We start from the raw sequence: 21009 nt of genomic DNA, 5'->3' as shown, positions 1-21009 counted from the left end.
TAAAGCAATTTGGAAGCCTATCAGTGCCTTAATCATCAGAATAAAATAAATTATAAATACCTATATATTTTGGCGTTTTTGTTTTTTTTATCATGGACAATCAGAGCACCCTCTGCCCCCTTTGCTCACCAGGATGCAGGTCCAGCTGTGGCTGCCCTCACCACTGCTTTGTGGCGCTGAGCAGCCCTGATATGCTGTTGCCTTTCACTCCTAAGCCCAAGCCCCCCCAGCCCTGCTGGTGCCCCTCACTTCTGACCCTGCCAGTGCCCCGCACTCCTGGCCCACAGCCCCCTACCCCTCAGTGTGTAGGGAATGGGGTGGGTGTGTGGGGAAGTGGGGTGTGGGCACATGCACATGGCGTCCCACTTCCCCCACCTCCCAGCTGCCCCTTGCAGACTGGAACTCTGTCATCCTGCAAGGAGAAACCTGCCGTTTCCCATGTTCCCATGTTTTTCTTCTTCAAAGGAGAAAACCCATGTTTTCCTGCATTCTTTTGCAGTAAACAGAAAACCCGGATCCCTGCTTATAACTCTGTGATCCTGGCAGTTGCATGGATATAAGGGAGAACAGCTTTTAGCCCCTGGGCAACAAGAGCTCCTAGTTAAGATTTGCTGGAGCTCCCTTTGGGTGACCCAGGACTTTGTCTTTATCTTCTTAATAAGGAGAGGGCTCATTAACTTTCTTCTTCTTTCTTTTTGGGGAGACGAGGGGTTATTTCATTGTCTCCTAGATCTCCTAGGCGTTGGTAATCAAGTCCCACCCAATTGTATAGTGTCAAAATATGACTCCATTGCTTCAGTTGTCAAAGGACAGTTCTAAAGATATCAGTGCAGGTTAGGTCAAGGGCATTCTTGGTATACTGTGAGGTGAACTCAATGGAGTTATGGCGTTGTACAGCAGCTATTCTCTACATTTTGCACCAGTGTTTCATACTGAGCAATTGGGCATTTGGGCATGCTTTGCCAGTAACTAGGTACTTCCCTAACTGCCAGTGTAGTAGAAGTTCCTGTTATAAAGGTTTTTCTCTCTCATTTCTTGCAGTGTAATGTCCCTGAAGGTGGGCTCGTCCCCAAGTCACTTTATCAAACAGATGAAGAACCAGAGAACTCTGATCACATCCGGTTGTGGACAGAAACCATCTATCACTCTGCATGTGTTCTCAAAGGAGCTCCCCATGAGGTACAAGCCCTCAGTGTGCAATGCTGAGGAAGGGAGGAGAACAGGGAGGTGATTCCCAGGGTCTGATGGATACAAATTGGCATTGTTCTGCTCTAGTTAGCTAGCCCTGGAGGTCCTAGTTATGTTCTGGAAGGACAGGTCTCTTCTGAGCATGCCCTGGGTCACGTCACTAGCATGTCAAGGTTCTAAAGAAGCGAAGAACAGCCATTTGGGATTTAGAAGCACTGAAATCACTAATATCACCTTTTTCCCTGTCTACACTGCAGCCTGCTCTTCCTTTTCTGGGAAACCAGATGTCATCAGCTATCACACTGATACCCTGGCTTCTGTTATCCATGTTGCCTCTAGGATAGCAAGGGTGACATTGAGAGAGAGAGACAGAGAGAGAGGGCTGGGAATACCCCTGACACCTATACAGTCAGAAAGGTGAATATTGGAGAGAGGAGCAATTTGCCAGTTTCTAGCTTCTGATCATGAATTGCTATGACTCAACTTGCCTGAGTTCCCATAAAACAGGTGGACTGTGGGACACATTTTACCTCTCAGACAGCTGCTCTAAAGCAGTCCTCCACTTTTGCTGCAGTTATACTTATTAGATCTGCTATAGGATCTAGCAAGAAAGACTTGGACACTTCTGACATGAGAGAGTTGGGATAAATGTGGATGAGTAGATTCCCTGGTGCTAAAGGATCATTAAAGCATAATCAACCCAGAGTGAACACAGAACATGCCTCCCATCATTCGATAAACTAAAATCTAACTTTATTAACACATGAAATGTATTAATAGTTTGTACCTAGAGAGAGATACTGAATTCACTGGTCTCACCCAATCCCAGATGTTACTCCACTTCACAGAAAAGGTGGCCAATCAATTCTCTGAAAGTAGAGGGTGCTTATCTGTGGAAACTGGCTGTTTTCAGTTCAGATGTTGCTGAATGATGAAACACATCTAACTTCCTTGTTGTCCCCTTTTTATGCTTTTTCTTTAATTTTACTCCACTGATGACTCATCATTTCTGGGTACTGTTGATTGGCTTCCCTGCAATCATCCCTGGCTTCCCTGTGTTCATGTTTTTATCCTGTCAGTATATTCCTTCGTTCCAATAAACCCATCTCATGCATGCCTTTTAATTTGGTCTCTTACCAGTGTCTCAGTTATCCAGACTCCTAATTTAGTCTGTCCGTCAAAACCAGAAATTCCAAGGGATCTGCTGTTGGGCACTGTCCAATTGGTCCCCTCTCATCATCTTTCATTAATATATCCAATCATGCTATCTCTCTGATTTAGTCGGTTAGTGCCAAGTTCATTATATTTGAGCTAGTAACAAGGCTCACACTATGCGCACTTACGGTGATAACGCTGAAATATAAGCTGCCTGTGAAAGCAAACTCAAGGCTAGCTGATAGTGCAGACACAAGCAAAAGAAAAGTTCAAATAATAATGAAGCTATATAAAAGCTGAAGCAATGGTTAAATGAGGCTGAATATAAAAGAAAAGTTCAAATAATACTATAATTCACCACTCAAGCAGGTGCAACTAAAGCTAACTGTGACAAGCTACCCTAACAGATGGAAACTGAGATTAGCTTATGTCTGTCTTGGGAGATCTAAGATTTGTGCCAGTAATTGCATCTACAAGGGAAAGTGGGGAGGATGTTGGCTTCTGATTGAAGTTGAGCTTATACCACTTATTTGTGCTGCTTCTTGTTTAGATAGTTGTGGAAATCTTGGAGGGTGAATCTGTGATCACCTGGGACTTTGACATCTTGAAGGGAGATGTGGTGTTCAGTCTCTTCCACTCCAAGAGAGTGCCCCAGACCTATCGCAAAGAAACTACCTTACCAAGTACTTCAGCTGCTGGGGACAATGTGCAGCTGATTGATAAGTCTTGGGTTCTGGGGGTGGATTACAGCCGTATGGAATCTCCGCTGGTTTGTCGGGAAGGAGAGAGCATCCAGGTAGGACATGCCTCCACTTCTTGGTGTCTAAACAGCCACAGTGAGCTGGTGTGACGTCTAAAGGGGGCAGCAGAATAGATGTAGAGGTTGAACAAGGGCAGAGCTTCATAGCATTTTCTTGGAAACCTTAGCACACCCTAAATCTCATGTTAAAAACATTAATGGATAAGAAATTCTCCACTGCAGGAGAAAAGAGGCATTGGTGAAAGCTATATGCATAAGATTAGATCCTGTGCATGTATCCAATAGTATTGTAACCTCTAGTTTAAACTCATTCCCTTCAGCATGCTCTGGAATGATTAGAGCCACTGAAAACTGGTAACATAAGTCACGGTCCAAAGCCCAGTAAAATGAAGGGGAGTCTTTCCACCGATCCCACTAGGCTTGGATTAGGTCTGTGATGTGCGAGAGATGTACCACAACTTGACACTGGAGTTTGATGGCATGGGCCTTTTTGTTTTGACTTTAGTTTTGAAAATATGAACAAAGACTCTTAATCAACTCTCTCCCATCCCAACCAAGCAAACTTTCTCCTCCCCACCAACCAAAGCTCTGATTATTATTCAGATGCATGATGGCCACTTGATGATGCTCTTTATCAATCTCTTCCAGGGATCTCATGTGACCCGCTGGCCTGGCTTTTACATTCTCCAATGGAAAATGCATGGCCCTTTGCCCTGTACTGGCACCAGCCTTCCTCGTGTCGATGATGTTCTGGCCTCTCTGCAAGTTTCCAATCACAAGTGTAAACTCATGTACTACTATGAAGTGCTTGCATCCAAGGATTTCAGGTAGGAGTCGCATTAAGAGGGATTTGCTGTGTCTGGCTTGCAATAAAGAACATGTCCAGCAGAGCTAAATATGACTGCCAGTCCTGACATACATAACCTTTAAAATGTCTGCAACTTATATTTTGTTGAAAATATATTAAATGGATTCCAGTTTACTGTTTTTTTTTTCCCTGATGAACTTCTCCCTAGGAGAGACTTCCCTTTGTAGTTAGCAGCAGTTAGCACTACTGTAAACGCTACTACTTGGTCTGGGTGGAAATTAAAGTTCTCCTTTTTTAAGGGTTATAGTTTGGCTCAATGTCCACAGGAGATGTTATTCATTGTCCTCACTGCACTATCATAAATGCCAGTAGTTACTCTATGGGACTTGAAGGGGAGTTAAATGTATTCTTTGGAAAGCAGTGTCTAAGATTAACTTCATATCACAAATGTTGCAAGGTACTAGACAAAGCAGCCAAGCTTTATGCCTGATGCTGGAGAGGGGTAGTAGTCATGTGACAGAGGCTGCCAGCTGGTTGAATGTATGTACCACCAACAACACATGCAGCACAGATGTACACCTTGATTTTTGAAAAGGAAGGGGGAAGAGAAGGGACACTTATCTGGGACATGCTACAAAAGAAACTACCAGGAGAGAGGGAGAATGTGTCTAAATTTATGGATGAGGGCAGTGGAGACAGAAGTAATGATGTGATTTGTCCAAGTACTACTGAGCTGGGGTGGCAGCAAAGAATCCAGAATTTCTTGCTTTAATAATTCAAGTGCATTCCCCAATTCTGTGACTCTTTGAAATGTCTTAAGGAAAAGGGGAAAGTGTCTACAATAGCTCAATGTGGCCTCAGTACCAGGAAAAAAAGAGTTGGTTCCACTGTTAGACACTCAGGGAGGAAGAAGACTTACCCTCATATTGGTAGACTGTGAGCTTGTTGGTTAACATGTAATGGGCCATGCCATCTTCTGAGATCTCTGATTAACCTCTGCTCCACATGCTGCCTCTAGTAGCTCTCACTAGAACGTGTCTTCATGAGTGTGTTTGAGATGTAAGTTGTAAGTTCTGTATTGAATGAAAGGGTCCCAGTATCCATGGCTGTGACATTTAAATTCTTCCTTATGACATATAGGAGTGTGGACCACTTGGTATATGGGAAGATGAAGCTGGGGACAAACTAAAGAAAAATCACTTTCTGCCCCCTTCCAGGAATGAACTGTTTCCAATCTCAGATATATTCAAGCATCAGTAGTGCAAGCGTGTAACAAAATGTCCATTTTTTTTTTTTGTCCCAGGGGATCCATGTCAAGCCTGGAGTCTTGCAACAGTGGCTTCTCCCAGCTCAGTGGAGCTACGACATCTTCCAACCAATCTCAGAGTAGTTCCCACGTGTCCAGATAGCACATCCTCTGCCTCTGCAGATTGCTGAGACTTGATGCTTGGATTAGTTTGACTCCTCAAGAGCTGGTCTGTTGACCAAAGAACCTGTAAGTGGCCAAGGCTTTTGAATAGTCATTCACAAGACCACAAGTGGCTGCAGGTCACAGAGAAGTTTCTGAGAGCTGTTTGAAACCTTTTGTCAGTAAGAGACTGACTTTTAAATCTGGAAACTGAATTCCATAACGGATGCCTGTTTATCAATTTTAGTTTAACAACTCTGTTTTGGGGTGATTATCAGTTTGCATGAATCTGTGTATTTCTGAGATTTCAAGGGCTCTTTCCAATCAGTCCTATTTCTACCCAAGGTAGAGGAGACTGATATTGCCTTATCTGTTATGACCGTAGACTAGATGAGTCATGTGTAGCAAAACTAGTCTAGTTTTTCTGGGTGCCTACTGTACTGTTACACATGACCAGGTATGGTGGGTACTGGAGGAACAGGGATTGGAAACAAGCTGTAAATATCTTAATACAGGGCGGTATGTTTTGGGGACCACCTCCAAGCTAATCCAAACCTGAGACCTCTCCCAATGGAGTTGGATGATTATGGAGATGTTGCTAGGAGATACCTTTTTTAAAAATACAGTAAGACCCTAAAATTGATACAGTTTCCTGAAAAGCCCAAGCGGAGAACCTGCTTTTCTAGCAGGCAACTTCTTTAAAGATAGACACTGTCTATTTTCTCTTTCCTCAGGTTTAAAAGCAATAATGAGTAGATCTCTGACCATCCCGCACAGTGGGAGGGAAGTGAGTCACACTAAAAGGGCTAAGAAAAGCAATATTTTATTTTGTAAAGGCACAAAGTTTTAGAGCAGCACCACAGGGGTTGCTTCTCAAAACCATGGGCTAACCTGGAGAAGAGAGGAACTCTTTTGTAAAGTGCGTGTGCATATTTAAACACATATTTATTCAAATTATAGTCACTTTAAACATTTTTAACTTATTTATAATTTCAGTAAGGCATTTATGTATGTATGTATTTATTTATTTATTTAACCTAATTAATTGCCTTTTTAATGAGCTGAACTTCAGGGTTTTGGGGTTTTTTGCTTAAAAAGAGAACTACTGATCATCTTCAATCCTACAGCTCTTACTCCATTTCTAACCTCTGTGATTGCTGGGCATCTTGATGTATAGTGTTGTCTTGATTGTACATGTAGCTGACGGTGAGTGATGTCGTCTCTTCTGCCATTGGGAGAGGGAGATGTGAGCAGGGACAAAACTTGTAAGGGGAAAATGCCTCTTAAAGATATGTTGAAAGTATCATTCACAGATGATCCCTGCAGATGACGCCACCAAATGGATGCATCACAAAGGGTAATACCTTTATAACTCATGTCAGAGAAATTAAGTAACAAAAGTGTACCTATGTTCTTTCCTCGGATAATAAGAAATTAGAAAAAGCACTGTCAAACACCAAGCTCCTGCTGGGTGATATTTAAAACTAATAGACATACACAAAGTATTCTTGAGGCAGGAGTTCACTTTCCCCCTCAACCTGCCAGACCAGGTTAGGAGAGATGGGATGGATGGAGGCAGAAACTAGATCCCTGATGGTTCTCTGCATCTATTTTCTCTTCCCTCTGTCTACTGGTTTCTAAGCAAAAAGTAAAAACAACTTTGATTGATAACTGAATCATGGTAAATGAAAAATCAACTGCATTTATGTAGACTGTATTTTTAAAGAAACCTAACATAGGAAGTTGAGTACCAACAGGCATTTTTCAACAGGAGTTTGGGCACTTACCTTCCCTGTAGGCCTTCTTGAAGGTCTTAGCTATAACTTTTTTTTTACAATGAATCCAAGTACCATTTGGGTTGATTTAACTGGTAAAGGAAACCAGTAATCCCCTTCCCATCCCAGGAAGGTGTAACCCCTTCTAAATAAGAAAACATACTGGGGGGAATTTCCCAGGTAGTTTTTGATGCTTGTCACTGTCAATCAGTGAGGAATTTGCACCTCTGGGAGCTACAATTTTAATGGTACTAGTTAACCAGGTCGATGCTAAGGACAGAAAATCTTGGCTTTGATGTGGGAAACCACTGGAAATCAAATAGGAGTGTTGATCAGAGTTGCATAAATTACAATCCTCTTTCTAAAACGGTTCATCATCCTATTTATTCAGTTTATCCTATTATTATCCTGTGTATTGCAGTTTACTCTGTCCTGTTAAGAATCTTTTCCACTTCACAGGGGAACGGTGTGGCCTGCCCTTCTCTAGCTGGTTAAAAGTTCTATATCTCTTAATTTTTGATTGATGAGCCTACAGGATCTAGTAAATTTGTGCACATTTGAATTCTCTCCTGAGAAATAGGAGCCGAAGGGTCTGATCTGTGGCACGTTGGCTGCTGCTGCCTCCTCCACATGGCGGGAAAGAGAAATGTAAGATATCCAGAAGTCAGCCTTCTGTTCACTGATGATCATGTCTGATGCTGCACTGTTTAAACTCTGCTGTATGAATTGTAGATGTGGAACAAAGTAAAACTCTTTTAACTTTAACTTACATTTAAAAAAAAAGACATTACCCATGTTGGAAAATAAGGTGCATGGTTTTATATTTCACAGCATGTTTTGACTGGAGCGTGAAGTTGAAAGAGAAATGTTCTGACCTTTGTTCCTAGGTCCCCACCGCTCCCTGTAGATCCTTTAGGTCAGAAACTTCCAAAGTGGACTCCAGTTTTGGGTGACCATCTATTGCTGCTTTGGGGGACCAAGTTTTGATAGTGCTGAGCACCTTAAGTACCTGAGATCAATGAAGGTCTCACTACTCATCAGTCCTGAGGGAAATCAGGCTTGGGTAAACAGTTGGGCACTTGGATAAGGTCAGTAGATGTAAGTTTGGACCTTAACTTCTTATTTCAGCTAGTCCATTTGTAAAATGTGTCTAATACCTACCTCAGAGAGCTGTTGTGAGATGTACTGTTTTATAAAGGGTTCTGAGAGCCTGAAAGGAAAAATGCCATGTAGGGCGAGAACAGTATTATTCTGGCTATAATGGGGGGAGGAGGGGGAATATCTGGTCATAAGTAGTCATGTCCATTTCTGAAAACGTGTCCTAGTTTAGGATACACCAGATTTGGCTTTTTATATATATTAGGAAGAGCAGCATTATTAGCTCTGTAAACAGACTGAGAGGGATTTCAGTCCAACTGGCTGTGACTGGCAGAGCAGTGAAGCAGCATTCGTAGATTCTTCCAGTCCATGTATCAAGAGAACTGAAATGTGTTTTCTGGGGCATACAATAAAGCACTGTTGTAGTCTCTGCATCAGGGACAGACTTAAGAGTAAATGCCCTTTCCTTATTTATCCTTTCTATGCATTTCTCAATATCAGTATTGTGGAAAGAGCAGGCCTGTTTGCACTATTACCCTAAGAACTTGCATACCTCGGTACCTTTCCCTAAAAAAAATCAGCCTTCCGAAAATTGGGTTGTGTATCTTAAGTGGGGAAGCTAATTTTCTGTGCTGGAATGGAGGAGGAATGAAATGCCCAAGTAAAAGCTACGCTGTTAACACTTTGATAGCTGCTGTGGAATTGGCATTAGTTTTTGGCTGAGCAGCCAGGAGTTGAGAGGGTTAACACTGTCACTGTTGCCAATGCAGTGCCAGGCAGGGTTCAGCTGTGTAGTTGGGATCCCCTGCAGTCAGAATTCAGCCCCGGCTCTGCCAAAATCATCTCCCCTTCATTTTGCCTTCCCCAAACACAGTGCATTTGGGGGCATATGACATGCAGGGAAATACAGTGCATGGTTTGCCTGGGAAAATTCAGAGATTCAGATCTCTTTTGTCTTATTAGTGTTCACTGAATAATTTTCAAACTCTGGCATGTTAGCTTGAACCATTCATTATGTGTGTTGCTTCAGACCACACGTGCTGCATCTACTCCCTAGTTAGGTAACTACAGGAAGAATTTTCTGCCTACCATTCATTCTAAGGTTCATGAAATTTTGGAATTTCTCACCACCCAGGGATTGTTTAAATAATGGCTAAGGCCCCAGAACCAATAGCAAGCCTCACTTGGGGTTGGAGCTGGAAATAAACTAATGGACCTTGGGCAGCTCTGTAAAATTGGTAGCTCAAATATGCAGCCACACAATATCAAGACCAAGCCCTGGAGGGAAAGGATTTGTCAAGCTGCTTCTCTGTTTCAGAGTAATTTCTGGAAATGTTTGACCTTTTGGCCTGTTAATTCCAGGAAAAATGAATGTAGGACCAACACTGATTTGACAATATGTAGTGGGTAAATGGTTTATAAGTATTTTGTAATTGAGTTCTCCCTTACCGACCAGTCTGAACCCAGACCTTTCATATAACATTTCAGGCCTCTTTCCCTTTAAAATGCCTTGGAGATTTTGTTCCTCTGTTTAAAGAAGTTTTCACTCTGGAAGCAACAGGATAGTGTCCTGTATGTCAGCTTTCCCATTCCCACTCCCTCCCTCAATCATTGCTCAGCTCTCTTGTGAAGGACCTAAGGAAGCCACCAAAAGGAATACAGTGAAAATAATTTCTTTGTGATCTGTCAGTCCTTTTCCTTTCACACTCTCTACAGCAGAGCAAACCATGTCTGTTGCTCTTGCTAACCTGGAATTTGAAGTTCCTTAGGTTCTACTGGACTGCATGTTGATGGGTGTAGTATGGTGACCATATTTGTAAGGAAATCCGGGACACTGTTTCAAGTGAAGGTGGAGCAGCATGGTATGCCAGTTAGGTGGATGGGCAGACACTGCTGCTGCTGTGTGAAAGCAAGACAGGTGGAACAGAGCAGTGCCCAGCCAGCCCCTGCCTCCAGCCATTGCTCAGCAGGTGGGCCAAGCACATGCAGGTGGCGTGACACCTGCTCCAGTCCACCCACCTTGCTCCTGCACAGCAGCAGTGGTGCTTGCCCACCTGCCTGGTGCACCTGCTGGACTGTGCCCCATGCCCCTGTCCACCTGCCTCTGCCTGTGGCAGCACTGCTGACATGGGGAAATCGTTGGGGGGACACCACTTTCCCTAAGATGAGCTCTGCTGCCGCACACTCGTGTGCAGCAGAGTTGGTAGAGAAAGACGAGATGATGTTAGCTGGACAATTCTGGGACTTCTGTTTCTATTTTTGCCAACTGGCCAAGATACCAGGACAGCCTGCAAAATCCAGGACTCTTCTGGCCAAATTGGGACACAGACAGCATATAAGAGGATTAAGCCAGTATTAGCCTCTGAAGATAGGGCAGGGCATGTTTTGTTTTCTGTTAACTTGATCTCTTCCGATCACTTGAACAGGGTGATGGTACTAGACTGGATGAAGCTAATGGACTTACATCATTTGAACAGCTTTTCTGTTGCACTTAAAAGCACAGGTGTCAATTTTAATCAGTGGCCATTTGTTTTAAGAAGGGCTGGTCATGTCCTGTCATGTGGACTTGCTCACATATATGACTTTGCTGCCAACCTGCAAAGTAATTTTAAACTGGTCATCTTCATTGCATTTAAAAGTGGTAGGTGGGAAATGGGCCTGAGCCTGCTTGTCCTGTCTACTAAACTCAGGTGCTATGTTCTCACCATGTGTTGACGTACCTGCAGCAGGAAGGTCACAGCGGTCCCTTCTTTCAAAAAAAAGCATTTAATTTCCTCCGAGTCCTTGTGCTAACAGTTTCTAAGCTGGGAGCGATTAATTGCAAAAAATGTAGATATTAAACTCTCTTCAATGTTTAAAACTGAAAGACTATCTGAAGAGTGCTGCTGCTGCTGGTTTTGTTCTCCCAGAATGAATTTGTGAAAGTTCTTATAACCGTCCATAGAGCAGGTTAACTGTCAGCACTGACACAGGCCGAAGTGGTGTCATGACAGTGAATCTGCTTGAACGGCTTTGTAACATTTACTTTCACAGTTTGTCTGGAGAGAGTAAATGGGCATTATTAGTTAGCAAACAAAGGTACTACCTTTCCCACTCACCTGGGAACCTTCTTTACTTTTTTTTTTTTAATAAAAGGTTAAATTTTTGTCAAGGAGAAAAATCTTGTTTTGGGACCTCAGAGCACACTAATAAAATGCATGGTGCTTTATGACAGGTTACTGGGCAGGAAATCCGATGCTAAAGGTACATTTAGTTATGGAAATTGTAAACTGGAGTTACAAGCTGTACATTTCTGCTCTCCATATTTCTGTAACTTTCAAATAAAGCCATCTCAAAAGAACTTGCTGGTTTGTTTGTTTTAGCTAAGCGCTGTGGTTATGCTGTCAGGAAACTTAATCATCTGATGTTCTTACGATCTGAAGTGAGTAGAGTTTAATCTTACCATTTTATTAAACTGACTACTAGCAGCTGAGCTAAAACTAGATATTTCTATAGTGTCACAGAAGTGGCAGCCCTAATATATATATTAGGGCTGTCAAACCATTAAAAAATTTGGTCATGATTAGTTGCACAATTAAAAAAATTAGTCCCAATTAATTGTGACTTTAATCACACAGGTAAAAACTCAAAATTATGTGCAGAAAACCTTAAAGTTATGCAAAATTATGCAGGTATTTTGTTAGGTTGGAGGGGGTGGAATTTGTGAAGGTGTGGGGGGCTGTGGGTGTGTGTGTGGTGGGGTGGGGAGGGGGCTGGAGCCTGGGGAGGGGGGTTCCTGCATATCCTGGAAGGATGTGGGGTATTGTGGCTTGGGAGTAAAGGGCAGACAGACATACATACAGATGCAAGCACAAACACCACCCATCAGGTAAGAGTGTGGGAGTTAAAGGGGTGGGAGTGGGGTAGATTGAGGCCCCCACAGTAAGGGATGGAGTGGGACAGGGGGAAATGGAGCGCCTGGGCTGGGGTGGGTTATGGGACAGAGTTGCAGCTGGCTTGTCCAGGGGTGCAGTGGGGGGTGGGGCTGCTCCTGCTGCTGTGTGCACCCCTTGGGGGGGCATGTGCCCCCCCCAGATTTGTGCACAGGGTGGAGGTGGGCTCTGCATCCTGCTGTCATTGTCCCAGGATCTACATGAAGTCATGTTGTTGAAAGCCTAATATACACACCAAAATGGCAGAGCACATCACAGGATCCTGTAGCATTTCTGGCTTTCCAAAGATTCTCAGTGGGGCAGGAAGGTTGGATGAAAGTCTGGGTTACCTGCAAAAGAACCATTTTTTCTCTGCATGAAATAAATTCCTATTTACTAAAAGTTCAAGTTTCAAACAGTCGCATAGGAATTAAGTTTTATTCAAGTCTTAAATCACCTTCTGAAAGTAAGAAATAGCAAAATAATTCAGACTGACCTCTTTAGGTGTAGCACAAAAATTCTGTGTTCTTTGCTTCTTTGAAGTTGCAATAAAAATCATCAAAGTGCATAAAAAATTGGAATATTTAGGCTCTGATGTACTGTAACCCCATCTTGCAGCAATTAATGGCACATTAAAGGCTAATTATTCTCCTCAAGAGGAAGCAAATTTTACATGGTTTTTTAAACAAACCCTCTCATCTTAAACTCACTTTTCCATTAAAATAACTGATCTCCATCTGAGATATCTGCAGCTTAAGACATATCTAGTGCTCCTCAGTCACAGCTAGCTAGCAAACTTCTTCTTTCAGGAAATGGAACATAGTTTTTTGCAGTCACAGGTAAAGGCTGATGTTGAACTTCAGAAGAATGGAGTGAAATCACATGTTCAGGGCCTGGCTCAGTTTGCACTACAGTTCTGTGTAACAGTGGTATCTAACGCAATTGTTCCAACTACAGCATGGGGACGTGACACTTTTCCTTCTAAGCAACACATTCTTCACTTCTCCTGGTGTAGCATGTGAGCAGGCTACGATGTTCTACAACTACGGGGTCACTTCAGATTCTCAGAGCAGACTGGGCTCTACACATAGCAGACACTTAGAATGAAGAGGAGTTATGATCCCCTGCTGGCTTTAGATCTTGGGATTGACACAAAAGGTATGTCTTGTTTGGGATCTAGTAAGATCCTGTTGTAAACATAATTCATCCATTGTTTTTGAAGATGTAGAGAGCCCTACAGTGGTATCACACAATTTCTACCATTGGCAAAGAAAAAGCACTTCCCTCCCAAGCCAGAGGTGAGTACGTGGTGCAGCATACTTTTGCCTTGAACCCATGGCTGTGCAACAACTCGCCAATGGGAAGAGCAGCTAGATTATACTGCATATTGCACTGAGAGCAACTTTTCTTTCTTTTTTAAAAGCATTTTTACCAGTGTCTTATTAAATAAATCAGCATCAGCTTGACTGACAGAAGTAGCCTGCTGCCAGTTGCCAGACCTGTAGAAAACCACTTTTAAAAAAAGGCTTTCAACTAACCTATAACAGCCAGGCACTTCTGGTGCAATATGCAATCCATACAATCGCATGGAGAAGGGGCAGCAGCAAGGAGACAAGTTTTGGTAGAGAAGAACAGTCTCTGTCCAGCTTATCACCTGCCTGCCTCAGTGTCCCTCAGTTACTATAATGCATTTCTCTGATCTCCACCATCAAGTGGCAGTTGCTGCTGCGTTCCTTTTTCTCAGTCGTGAGCAAGGAGACTTGAGGGTGGAGGTGGGAGAAAATGAGAGCTACCAGCTTTCTGATCAGGAAAGGCAAGAAGGAAGGGCATTGCCTGAGGTATTCACACGGTTGTGAGCAGCACGTCCTGTCCCTTCTTGCTGTCCTGAGTATCTCGTCGGCATTTGATTATAGGCTTAAGTAGCCCTCAGACCATTGTTCATGCTGAGAGACCGTGCCATTTGTCAGACAAATAGCAGGAATCTTTTCCTGCCTGTAACTTTAAAGGAGTGGTATGGCTTCTGGTTGGCTTTGATCCTGAGCGTCTTCCTCCTTGTATGTCTCGCAAGAGGCAGGAGTGTATGTGTGACTGGATTCTCCATTCATTTCCTTCAGTGGATAGTACATATAGCCACCACTTTCTTGTGTCTTCTCTGAGCTGCATTTGAAAACAAGTCTCAGGTATCCCACAGCACTGATCCCAAGAAGCAGAGCTAAGACAGAGGTGATAAAGATCCATGTTCTCCTGCCAAAGGGAAGAAGAGAGACAGAACTCTAATACTTCAGTAATATGCAAAGCATTTCACACGTGTCTTTTAGCAGTTGTCTTTGTAGTCTCTCTCTCTCTCTCTGCAATAGATCTCAAGGCAGCAGGGGGAAGTTATCAAAGCGAAACGCTGCAGTTAATGAAAAGCATTATCCTTTCTAAAATGATTGGTGCACTTAAGTCTGCTGCAAACCAAAGGTGTTAGATTTTTTGCGACAGAGGAACGGAGAGCACTTGAAGAGGTTTTCTCCTGCTCTCAGCAGCCAGAGCTGAATGGCTATTTTTAGCTCTCTGAAATGCTAGGGAATGAAAGGCACTAACTGTGCTGGCCTGACAATAGCTAAACAGCTACTGTCAGGCCAGCCTTGTCTCTCCTCACCAGTAATACAAAACCAGTGCAATCCTGCAGCCCTACTGAATCCTGTAATTATACAGCCCTATCCTTCCTTGCAGTTAAGCAGCCTGTGAGCTAAAAGGGAAGTGCAACAATGCAGGGGCCAAACTGGCAAAAACTAGGCTGAGCACAGCTAATCCACTGCTGACATAGACACTTTGGAAGGAGCCAAAGAGTCAATCTCTTTACTCAAGCTTCAAGCAGCTGCTTAAAGAGCTGGAGTATTTGGCAGATATTCTGTTCATTCTCTTCTGAACTGGGAAATTGGAATTTGGACATGGAGGAAGTTAACTGCCTGGTGCTCTAATGCCAACAATCAGATTAATGTAGCTTTTAACTAAATTTTGTAGTGCATTCCAATGGCGTGGATAGGGAGTCCTGCTTCTGCCATACTAGAAGCGAGCAGCTCTTTTTTTGCAATAACAGAGGCTATTATAACTAGGCTCACAGCTTGAGGTTGGGTTATTGCTTCATCTTAGATACTCCCCCTCCAAGTATATTATTTACAGGCCCAGCTGTGGTTGTGTGTCTGACTGGGCAGGACTGGGAAGTCATCTCAATACAGAGATCTACCTGGGGTTTGAGGCTGCTTGCCATGTGCGCACATGACAGCTAAGCTCAAAGACCTTGAGGCTTGTGAACAGGCAGCGACTGCCTGGTTTCTTCCTGTCTGGGAGATCAGAGCTAGGACTACAGTACTGGCTTATAGTTGGTTTGACCCTCGCTTCCACAGAGCAGTTAGGAGCATTAGCTCACAGCCAACCACGTCTGCTGCTCTCAGTTTGGGGTCTGCTCTGTCCAGATAGCAAACTGTGAGCCAACTTCATTGCAAAGCTTTATTATGACCAATCTGACAGCTGAGCCCTGACAGCAAGTGCACACACAAGGCAAGTACCAAAGAGGGAAATCTTCACCCTCCATTGCTGTCCTGCCCTGTCATGCCACAGGAAGCAAACATGGGCATTGTGCAATGGGCTGGGGACAGGTACCACAAGTGCATTCACATTTATATATAAGCAAACCACCACACTTACTCTGTGAGAAGGGATTTCTCTGCCACTGACATCTGGGAAGCCAGACACTGACCGGCTGGAAGACAAGAGGGCAGGTGAAGGAGATTAAATTGGTAAGAAGTTGACTCACCCTAAATGAGCCTGCCCCAAAAGAAGAGAAGGGTATTTAGTGAAGGGGTGGCAGCTTGGATCGTGAGCCAAATGAGTTAATAATTGTGCAAGTGAGACAAGGACTGGTTTACGGGATCAAATCCGTGCCAGACTAAAGGTAACGTACCACATATCAGAAGGAAGGGTGGCCAAGCCAGAGCTGAACATACCTCTGGATAACTGGTTCTGCAGTGTAGACGGATAAGTAATATTGCAGCTGCCAGTCTCCTGGTCACAAGGGCACTTATGTTCACACTCACAAGTCTTCTGGCAGTTTGGTCCGTACTGGCCAATGGGGCACCCTGGGAAAATAGTTAAGTCATTACTAAGAAATTCTGGGGTTTCTATGTTCAGCACACCACCACCTAATTCAGCCATACAAGTCCCAGTAACCATTCCAGCCAGGTGTCGAGAAACAAACAGCACCTCTGTTTAGGAAAAGCTTAAAATTGATTTCATTTCTCAAGTGCTGTCATTCTCTCATTGAGGTATTTTCATGGTCTTCAGCACCATGGCACCTTCATTTAAAAAGGGCTTCTTTTCTCAGCACCCTGTGTAACTGAAGGGGCACTGAGGCACAAAGAGGCCAAAGGCTTGGTTTTTAAAATAATTTTGCTTCATAAAGAAGCAGACACGCACCCAGTGGGATTTTCAGATGTACCAAGGTGCCTAACTTCTGTTTCCAAATCAATGGGAGTTAGGTGCATGGGTCCTAAGAGGTCACACACAAGGACTGTGAGAAAACAGGGTCTCAAGTGCTGAGCTGGTGCCCCACTGACTCCACCATCCTGCCCTTCTGCCTTGCTTTCTCTCGCAGCCTTGACAAAGCAGTTTAGAGTTCACTATAAAGACAAGAGAGATCAGATCTGTTTAGCATTCCTGTAACAAAACAATACTAAACTACCCCAAAAAACCCTAAACCCAGTGTGGAACTTGCTGTGGCAGCATATTTAGACAGAGTTCAATAAGACTCACAATAGCAGTAGTGTTATACAATGTAATATCAAATTACGTCTATCAAAGCTAGATGCCATGGAAGTACTGAAGGGAGAGAAAGCAAGGCTTCATGGAAGCTGCTTAGTGGTCATCTGCTGCAGCCAGGGCTGTACCATAGACAGAGCACAGAGCAGGTCCTGAAGTTAAGGTTGTGCATGTATTACTGCCATAGGTATCTAACTCTGTCAAGGCTTACAGCTTTGGCAGAGTTAGCACCTACAGGCTGAAATTTGGCCCATTTGTCTAAGAGCAAGTTTTGTGGGAAAGGAGAACACAAAGAACAAGAGCCATCTATCCAGCAAAAGAGGAAAACTGTCCCGTGTTTTAAACAGCACTGTGTAGGCCTGCACGCACCTGGCTCTGAGTCTACATGTGGCCAGACTGAGCTCTGAAGGTCAAAGGGCACATCCCCTTTTGGCTGAGAAAAGCGTCCCAGCACAGGATATATAAAGCCCCTCAGATGCTACATGCTCCTGTTCATCGCAGACTTCACCTTGCTCACAGAGGGCTCCGTGGTAGCCTGCTGGGCAGGTACAGGATCCGTGCACTGGGTCACACTCTCCGCCATTATGACAGAGGCACCTCTGGGCACAGCCATCCCCGTAGAAGCCACTAGCACAAGCTGCAGAGAGAAGTGCGGACACATCACGGTTTTATTGCTGGTTGCTTAAATTTACTCTGCAAGAATGCAGAGAGGTACCTCCCCTAACTGGCCAAGAATTACTGACTCACAACGCAGCAGCAGCCCAGGTAAGCCAGGCTGCTGCTGAGGGCCTTGCAAAGAGGAAAAAAACTGGGCTAGTGCCCTGTGCTAGGAAGCATACCTTGTCTTGCCAGGGTTTCAGTGGGGGAGCAGAGGATGCCAGGGGAGAGGAAGAGAGAGGGGTTTGGCTTTGCCTTTTATGCCTCCACTTGTCACTGAAAAGGAGTAGGTGAGACGTCTGGACAGGCGTCTGTACTTGTCTTCTGCCTCCCCATCACTGTCCTCGTGGGTTTGGGGATCTATTCACAATAAGCATACTCCCTTTCCACACAGCTGCAGCCTCAGGCAGGCAGCTTACTCCCATAGCATATCACGCAGTCCCCTCACTAGCTGTTAAGAACAAGACTGTGATAACAGGCAGGAATTACCTTCACTGCAGTTGCTGCCTATCCAGCCAGCATCACACAGGCATCCAGCTGCATGAGAAAGAACCACAAATCAGGCATTACAAACAGACTGAGGCACTAGGGGTAGCTTGAGGTTAAGAAGCCAGCACTGGTTGTAAGCTCTAACATGCTTTCATTTGAGATCACCCTGGGTGGGGCACACGCAACCAAAGGGCCTTCCCCAGGATACAAACCCAAGGGAATCCAGAACCCAGAAGCCTCTCAGATGCAAACTCTTGCAGGACAGTGGTCCTCAAACTGTCAACCAGAAAACCACTTCCATCGCACATATCTTCCAGAAGTGACACCTCCTGAGTGCTGCCCATTCCAGCGTGTTAAGAGAATGATTCTGAACTAACAAGAAAGAAAGTCTACCCCCTACTTCTCTTGCAGTGATCACAGCCAATCTATGTTAGCTTGCAATGATCACAGCCAATGAAGCTGCCCAGGCAAGAAGGGAGAGCGCATAGGTGCAAGGTAAGGTAACTCAGCACCTGAATCCAGGACAATTCATTAAACCTCCCTGTTACACAGTGCTTTTTTCATCAGATCTGAAAACCCTTTGCTAAGGAAGTCAGTATCATGATCCTCAGGGGGAAACTGGCATACTGACCTTCCAGCCAGTCTGGGGCACAGCCAGGATCCAGGTCTGCTGAGACCCATGCACTGGGCTATGCTTCTTCTTTTTGAAGGTAGGCTGTTTTAACCTTCTCTTTACTACTGCCTCTTAGAGGGATGAACAAATTCCATGAGCCCAGAAGGCAAGGCAAGTGTCAACCCACACAGCCTGCACCCACCCACCAGAGACGGGAAGTAAACCAGCTGAGCTCATTTGTGGCAGATACTATAAAAAAGGTTGGCTCCTAGGAGCTGAGAAGCAACTTTCTTTGGGAAAAGATTGTGAAGTGAAGAGCTGGAGAGGTTACTTGCATGCAGTCATGCCCTTGACTATAGTTTGGAAAGGACCACAATGTACATGTACTATTAGACTGCCTGATGACAAAAAGAATAGAGCTCACTGGGAAGTTGTGGGCTTTTAACCACTGAGATTCTGGTGACTCTTAACCAGCAAGGCTCTGCTCAGGTGTTTCATTGAGGCAGGAGTGGTTCATGGAAATGGGTGTTGGTTTGGAGCTGAGGCTTGTACAATATGATGCCCTTCCTGGTAGTCCTGCACCTTGTTGCTTGATTGGTGGAGGGTGCCTTCACTCAGGTTTGGCACTACTGCTTTTTTTGCCCCGCTGCTTGCTCCTGATTGGCAGAGGGCGCCTTCACTAAATCTGTATCACTACTGCTTTTTGCTGTTGATGTTGACTTCGCAGGAAATTGTGGCCAATGCTGGTTTACCTGGCAATTGCGGACAATGCTGTTTTTCACGGTTTCAGCAAAATCATGATCTGAGTAGGTCTCTACTTATTATTCTTCTATCCCAATGACCAGGCCAGTATCATCAGAAAGAATGCCTAAAACAGCTACCCCTACCTTCCTTATGACAAAATACTAGTGTAACACATTACAATATGCCCATCAGCTATGATGATTTGCCTGAGCAATGATAGCTTACACTCAGTACAGATGCCATGCAGGCTGCAGTTGGAAGGGCCGCAGTCCAAGAGGCTGCAGTTAGGTCCTCTCCAGAAGTTTCCAATGCACTGGCACTCTCCCAGTACGCAGTGCCCGTGGCTGTTGCAGTCTGGGGGCTCGCAGGTAGGCTCATGGATGCACATGACAGTTGAGACATCCCGAGGGCAACGCCACATGCCATTGAAGGAACTGAGGACAGAAAACAGTTTCCATGAGGAAGACCAGGAGTGTGAGGGCTCTGTCTCTCAAACTGTGTAAAAGGGGCCTAGGAAAACGTTTATTTTAATTATGTTTAATAACTGTATCTTTCATTTAGTCCCTCTTTAGTTATTTTCCTGAAGAAATTCTCAATAGTTGGTAACCACTAAACACGTTGATTTTCAATTAAATACAATACTCGCACAAACCTATTTTGTACTATTCAGGAGGACATGTGCTACCTATACATAGTTATAAATAACCATACAGTTAAACATGCATTTTTAACTCCTAATTTGAGTTAACGAACACTTGGGCAGACCTAGGAGTCAATTAAATATACAAAGCCAGTGCTGTAAAATCATTATAAGAGGATATTAATTGCACCAGATCTTTTTTCTATGTAAGGTTGTTATCAAAATGTTTAATGCAAAACTGGAGTATTTTCTTCAATAAGTGAATAGAACTGATTGCTCTAGACCACGACCACGTCCTTCTAAACTTCAGAACTCCGAGATAGTTTTTGTTATCTAACTTGTACCTTAGTTTTACTTGTAGAATGCAAAAGGTTACCAGCCTTTCTGGCTTCTCGACTGCCAGACCCACCACTCTACGTGAATGGTAGGGCTGTGCGAAGCTTTGGGTGCTGATTTGATTCAGAGGAGACTTGGCCCGATTCGGTGGCCAAATCTCTGAATCCAAATTGAATCGGGGAACCAATTAAAAGGTCTGAATTGATTCAAAGCTCTCCGAATTGATCTGGAAAAGATTCGGAGAGCTTCAGTGATTTGGGCAGTCCCCACCAAATGCAGCAGGAGGGTGGGGGAGAGGGGACTGGAGGAGGGTCAAGGGGACCATGGGGGGACCCCTGCCAGGCCCCATCCCCTGCCTACTCCCCCAGCCCTCCCAACCCCTATCTGTTCCCCCAACCCCCCAATGGCTGCCCTGCCTGGTCCAGCTTCAGGTGCTTTAAAATAAAGCCCCCCACTCACCGGCTGATGCCCAATGGGGGGGTGATCCCTGCTGCCCCCCACTGCCTGGGGGCTCTGTCATGAGCCCCCCAACCTCTGCCTGTTCTCCCAGCCCTCCCCCCACCCCATGGCTCCCCCACCCACCCTAGCTCCGGCCCTTTAAGGGAAAAAAACCCCAAATCCCAG

General features: G+C 44.4%; 2 protein-coding genes across 2 annotated transcripts in view; one reads left to right on the top strand and one right to left on the bottom strand.

Moving 5' to 3' along the window:
- SEC14L5 (SEC14 like lipid binding 5) overlaps positions 1-11532 on the top strand; it is an 81073-nt gene extending 69541 nt beyond the window's left edge. Inside the window, exons 12-15 of the mRNA XM_019507683.1 lie at positions 1042-1179; positions 2894-3139; positions 3752-3930; positions 5215-11532. Coding sequence (XP_019363228.1) covers positions 1042-1179; positions 2894-3139; positions 3752-3930; positions 5215-5320 — 669 coding nt within the window. The 3' untranslated portion in view covers positions 5321-11532. The remainder of the gene's footprint in view (positions 1-1041; positions 1180-2893; positions 3140-3751; positions 3931-5214) is intronic.
- Positions 11533-12522: 990 nt separating this feature from the next.
- The window catches only part of NAGPA (N-acetylglucosamine-1-phosphodiester alpha-N-acetylglucosaminidase), a gene marked incomplete at its 5' end in the record, with an annotated part of 22985 nt that continues 14498 nt past the window's right edge, over positions 12523-21009 (bottom strand). The window contains 7 exons of the mRNA XM_019507403.1: positions 12523-12812; positions 12962-14347; positions 15797-15851; positions 16096-16227; positions 17415-17543; positions 18053-18100; positions 19635-19843. Of these exons, the coding sequence (XP_019362948.1) occupies positions 14104-14347; positions 15797-15851; positions 16096-16227; positions 17415-17543; positions 18053-18100; positions 19635-19843 (817 nt within the window). The remainder of the gene's footprint in view (positions 12813-12961; positions 14348-15796; positions 15852-16095; positions 16228-17414; positions 17544-18052; positions 18101-19634; positions 19844-21009) is intronic.

Source organism: Gavialis gangeticus, unplaced genomic scaffold (assembly GCF_001723915.1).
Source record: "Gavialis gangeticus isolate Ggan-Ray unplaced genomic scaffold, GavGan_comp1, whole genome shotgun sequence".
Classification (NCBI taxonomy): Eukaryota; Metazoa; Chordata; order Crocodylia; family Gavialidae; genus Gavialis; species Gavialis gangeticus.
This window is presented reverse-complemented; position numbering and strand designations above follow the sequence as displayed.